General features: G+C 43.8%; 1 protein-coding gene across 2 annotated transcripts in view; it reads left to right on the top strand.

The window, feature by feature from the left end:
* The first annotated feature begins 2213 nt into the window (after nucleotides 1-2213).
* The window catches only part of NABP1 (nucleic acid binding protein 1), a 39791-nt gene continuing 36004 nt past the window's right edge, over nucleotides 2214-6000 (top strand). For both annotated transcript variants that reach the window (XM_075831280.1, XM_075831279.1), the window contains exons 1-2: nucleotides 2214-2713; nucleotides 2904-3042. In XM_075831280.1, coding sequence (XP_075687395.1) covers nucleotides 2623-2713; nucleotides 2904-3042 — 230 coding nt within the window. In that variant the 5' untranslated portion in view covers nucleotides 2214-2622. The remainder of the gene's footprint in view (nucleotides 2714-2903; nucleotides 3043-6000) is intronic.

The following is a 6000-nucleotide window of genomic DNA, read 5'->3' as shown; positions in this document are numbered from 1 at the left end:
GTGTTATCTAGTCACAGTATGGTTATATTATTCAGTCACCGTATGGTGGTATTATTCAGTTACTGTATGGTGGTATTATTCAGTCAGTCACTGTTTGGTGATATTATTCAGTCATTATATTGTGGTGTATCTAGTCACTGTAACACAAATATCATGATAATTGATCAGAAACTGGCGAATCATGATGATAATTCGCTAAAGTCAATAGGCCTTTAATGGGGCATATTCAGGCTTAGTGCCTAGGGCAGCGTGAGCTGTAAACATAGCCCTGAGTGTATCATATTATTACACGTGTATTACATATTAGAAATATGTAACATACACATACTAATATTTCACATTTAAAGGGGTATTTCCAGATCGAAAAATTAGCACTTATCTATAGGATCGGTGATAATTTTCTGGTCGCTGGGGGTCACTGAACGGGGTTCCGAACCCCTAGATTCTTCTCACTGCACACCCTGCAGTGAGGAGCTTAATTAAATGAAGCATCGGGCGAGCATCACACTCCATTCAATGTCTATGGGAATGACAGAAACAGCCGAGTGCTGCACTCGGCTGTTTCCATCATTCCCATAGACTTTGAACGGAGAGGAAGCGCAAATGCTCGACAGATGCTTAATTCAATGTCCTCCTTACTGCGGTCGAGCTGTGAGGAGGAACAGGGGGTTCTTCGATTCCCATTCTCACAATCAGTAAGGGTATGTTTACACGGCAAACTAAAAATGGCTGTAAAATACGGAGCTGTTTTCAAGGGAAAACAGCCCTATTTTCAGCCGTTTTTAAAGCATCAAGTGTTCTTTGATGCATTTTTTACGTGCGTTTTTGGAGCTGCTTTTCTATTGAGACAATGAAAAACGGCTCCAAAAACGGCTGAAGAAGTGACATGCACTTCTTTTTTTATGGGGCGTTTTTTTACGAGCCGTTATTTCAAACGGCTGCGTTAAAAAAACGCCCCGTCAAAACTAAATGCTGTTTTTCCCATTGAAGTCAATGGGCAGATATTTGGAGGCTTTCTGCTTCCAGTTTTTCAGTCGTTTTCATATGGATGTAACATTATAAATACAGATGTAACATTATAAATACGCATTTATAAATTTTCTTTATTGACACATGTTGAGTTCTTCCATTAGGCTATGTTCACACGGAGTATTTTGGGGGAGGAATATCTGCCTCAAAGCTCCAAACGGAATTTTGAGGCAGATATTCCTCCCCCAAAATACTCCGTGTGAATAGCAATTATCGCGCCGTTTTTCGCCCGCGGCCATTGAGCGCCGCGGGCATAAAACACGCTTTCTCCTGCCTCCCATTGAAGTCAATGGGAGGTCGGACGCGGAAGCGCCCGAAGATAGGGCATGTCGCTTCTTTTTCCCGCGAGGCAGTTTTACTGCTCGCGGGAAAAAGACGCCGACGCCTCCCATTGAAATCAATGGGAGGCGTTCTCGGGCCGTTTCTGCCGAGTTTTGCGACGCGGTTTCCGCGTCAAAAAACTCGGCAAAAGACCCCGTGTGAACATAGCCATAGGCTGTTTATTCTATTTTGAATAGACTTTTTTTGTTTTGGTTCATCAACCCCCATTGAGAAACAATCCCCCTGAAAAACAAAACAAAAAAACACAAAAACTCAGTGTGAACACAGCTGTACGATTGCTGGAGTTATAATGAAACCGTCCAATAAATAAAAAAAAAATAATGGCTTCTTTTTACGAATTATGTTGCTGTTATCGGCTCAAAACACCGCTCACCGACACCTAACAGCACCATAAATTTCAGTGAATAAATTGTATAACAAAAAGGAAGATCTCCACGCCACACGACCGCTCACACACCCTCACCCAAAACTACTGACTCAGGAGACACTGGACAAAAGACCGTTCACCACGCCTCTTTACCGCCAGCTAACCAATCAGACTCAAGGATTTCTGTACACTCGTTAGAAAAGAACAGGCAGATACTGGGGACAGTTCCATTCATGCTTTCGACGCGCCTAACATTATGTTTGTAAAAATACTGTATACTGTCATAAAGCTACGGTGGTGTAAGTTGTGGTAAACGAAATAATACTTAGGAATGGAGGATAAGACTTCTAAAATGTCTTAGAAACACGGAGAAAATTCTATTTTATCACACATCATTTTCCCCTCGCAAGTGTTGCAATGGTACAATCCACATATAAATAAAGAGGTCACGCCGCACATGCTTGCAGACGGTTGTGTGGAGCGGAGAGAGGTGTCGGCGTGTGAGGTTGTTTTAGCTGTAGAACAGGTTTAGAGGGCACAAATCATTGAAAGGGCAAATTTATGGCATTAGTTGGTTTGTGGTAACGTCAGACACATACCAATTTTGTCGCTCTCATAGAGAAACCTTACTGATTTGACGGGCATTGGCGTAGCCTGGCCACTAGGGGCAGCTTTGTGCTCATCGGAATAGTCTTGACCTAAATTCTGGAGGCATTTGTGTCTTGACTTTTGATTTTGTCCCTTTTCTGGCAGAAAATCAGCCCCCCTGACTGCCTTCAAGAGTTTAACAACTCCACATTACATAAAGTGCATTTCTCAGTCTGATCAGTATTCGTAGAGACGCCACTTTAATAAGTAATGCTTTGTGCTGCTCATAAATCACAATGAACGTGCTAAACGACTCCTACGTGTCCATTAAAGACATTAAGACCGGGCAGAAAAATTTAAATGTCGTCTTTATTGTCCTGGAGATAGGTAAGTGTGTGCCCTTCAAGTATGGGCTCTAGGTGACAAGAAATGCAGCAAGTGCTTGGCAGACACGTGGGCACAGCTGGACTTGGCATCACTTGCTGCTGTAGATGATAAGGGCACATCTGGGTGATCTGAGATGTATTCTTTCATGACTAAATTCCAGTTTTGTTTTCCATTTGAATTTTTCATACAGGCAGAGTTACAAAAACTAAAGATGGTCATGAAGTGAGGTCCTGCAAAGTGGCAGATAAAACGGGCAGCATCACAGTCTCAGTGTGGGATGAAATTGGAAGCCTTATTCAGCCAGGAGACATAATTCGCTTAACAAGAGGGTATGTGATAATGATTGGGAGGTGGAAGGCTGCTGGCGGAGGCACCTTCCTGGGTAACTAAGTCAAAGCTGTGATCAGATCCTCAGTGCTGCACATATCTCTTTGGTGTACAGAAAGTAAAACAGCAGCATCGGACAGGTAGGTTAGATGGGTGCACGCCTCTGGGGTCACAGTCCAATGACCCTTCAATATAGAGGAAGGTAGAAAATGAGGCAGTACGACCAATTTAGTGAAAAATAGCGATCCTGCTTATTCCACACGCAACGTTTCAGTTCCGTATGAGTCTTTCTTGAGCATGCTTTAGAGCTTCATACTGAGCATGCTCGAGAGCTTCATACTGAGCATGCTCGAGAGCTTCATACTGAGCATGCTCGAGAGGCTCATATGGAGCTGAAACATTGCGTGTGGAATAAACAGGATCGCTATTTTTCACTAAATTGGTCGTACTGCCTCATTTTCTACCTTCCTCTCTTTGGTGTAGATGCAAAAGGGAAACTCCGGCATAAACTGGGGGGTTCCCATTGTAAATATGCATAAGTATTGGCCAAATATGTTTAAAGGGAACCTTTCATCAGTTGTATGACTCATAACTACTATATAGGGGCAAGAGAGACATTTCAGAAAAGCAGCAGTAAAAACAAAGCATATCTTAAAAAAAGAAGGTTGAATAATCCCTGTTCCGTACGCACATTGCTCTTGAAGTGCCTGCTTTCTTCAGGCAGTTGTCCTGCGATTTCGGGGGCAGCTCCTCCCATCTACACTGGATTGACATCTGATGCCTCCTGTGTCCGTCCACCTCTCCCTGCTGAGGGATGTCAATCAAGTCTAGATGGGAGGGGCTGCCCCTGAGATCGCACGGCAATAGTGTGCTGAAGAAAGCGGACATGGCCTGTTCACATCAGCGTTGTCTTTCCGTTAAGGGGTACCGTCGGAGCCTTCCGTCGGGGGAACCCCTCAAGGCAAATGGAAGCCATAGCTTCTGTTTGCATCACCATTGATCTCAATGGTGACGGGTACTTTGCTAATGGTTTCTGTTTGTGACCGTTGTGAAAGAGTTCCGCTTTTTCGACGGAATCTATAGCTTCCATCAAAAGTGCTGTTGCTTCCGTCCAAAAAACGGAACCCTTTCACAACGGTCACAAACGGAAACCATTAGCAAAGTATCCATCACCATTGAGATCAATGGTGATGCAAATGGAACCTATAGTTCCCATTTGTCTTTCTGTTGATGGGTTCCCCCGACGGAAAGCTCAGATTGAACCCCTCAACAGAAAGACAATGCTGATGTGAACAAGCCCTAATGTGCATACGGCGCAGGAGTTGTTAAAACTTATTTTTCTAAGGTTTGCTTTATTACTGCTGCTATACATGGGTACGTCCTGAAATGTCTCTGTGCCCTATATAGCGGTTTAGGGTTGTCAAAGCTGCTGACCAGTTTAGTTCCCTTTAGGCTTTATCTTGGTAACAGAAGTTGTTGCCCTGGGAGAACTATGCCAGAAATGGTGACGATCCAGTGTTGTCGCATACAATGGCTGAAAGGCTTGTGTTATTACATGTCACCGTTCCTTAGAGCCTTGACTGCCAGTGACTGAGAGATGGTGTCGGGACACAGCGTTAAACATGAAGTTCCTGATAAGTATCTGTTTTTTTTTACTTTAGTGGTGACTAAGTCCCATGCACACGACTGTATTTTTCATCCGTTATTACGGACCCATTCATTTCTATGGGCTACGGACACCATTTTGTATTTTTACGGATGGGTGTCCGTGCCGTAGAAATGAGGGAACATGTCCTATTTTTGCCTTTAATTACGGCACGGACTCCCCATAAAAGTCTATGGGCGCTTCCATAATTACGGACGGCTACGGATGCGCATCCGTAGCCGTCCTGGAGATTAGCAAAGATCCCTCCGTGTTTTTTTTTTTTTTTGTTGATCCGTAAATAAGATGCAATATGGACCGTATTTACAGACAACGTTCCGTATACACGAATGGTTTAACCCCTTCCCGCACCTTGGCGTAACTGTACGTCCAGATAAGCAGTAACTTCGCGCACCTGGGCGTACAGTTACGTCCGCGCTTTAAAAGTTAACCGCCGCGCGGCGCTACACCGCAGCGGCGGCTAACTGTGCAGGGTGTCAGCCCTGCTCTCCCCGTTGCCGATCAGCGGCCTGTCGCCGCTGAAATCGGCAATTAACCCCTTCGATGCGGTGGTCGATTGCGATCACCACATCGAAGAGGTTTACAGCGGATCGGCAGCCCCCCACATGTATTTGCGGGGGCTGGCGATCCTTATCATGGCAACCAGAGGCCAGACAATGACCTCCGGGTTGCCATGTACGGAAGCCTCGGAGGATCAGCCTCTGGCCGTTCCTCCTCTGCTTCCTGTCAGTGTGACAGTTACGTCACAATGACAGTTAGAACACATTACACTACGTGTGTAGTGTAATGTGTTCCAGCAGCGATCAGAGCTGCAAGTCTAAGTGTCCCCTAGTGGGACAAGTAACAAAAGTTAAAAAAAAGATAATAAAAATGTTTTGAAAAAGTGTAAAAATCAAAGTTATAAGTGACATAAACAAAGAATGCTTTTTTTCCTATAATAAGACTTTTATTATAGGAAAAAAATTAACACGTTAAAAGTACACATATTTGGTATCGCCGCGTTCGTAACGACCCCAACTATAAAACTGTAATATTATTTTTCCCGCACGGTGAACACCGCGAAAAAAATAAACGAAAAACAGTGCCCGAATCACAATTTTTTTGGTTACCAACCCTCCCAAAATATACAATAAAAAGTGATCAAAAAGTCGCATGTACGCCAAAATGGTACCAATACAAACTACATCCCGTCCCGCAAAAAACAAGCCCTTACACCGCTTTTTTGACTGAAAAATAAAAACGTTACGGCTCTAAGAATATGGTGACACAAAAAATAATTTATTTTATAAATAAGTGA

This window comes from Rhinoderma darwinii, chromosome 6 (assembly GCF_050947455.1).
Source record: "Rhinoderma darwinii isolate aRhiDar2 chromosome 6, aRhiDar2.hap1, whole genome shotgun sequence".
In the NCBI taxonomy this organism is placed as follows: domain Eukaryota; kingdom Metazoa; phylum Chordata; class Amphibia; order Anura; family Rhinodermatidae; genus Rhinoderma; species Rhinoderma darwinii.
The sequence above is the reverse complement of the archived record's forward strand: the minus strand, read 5'-3'. Positions and strand labels throughout refer to the sequence as shown.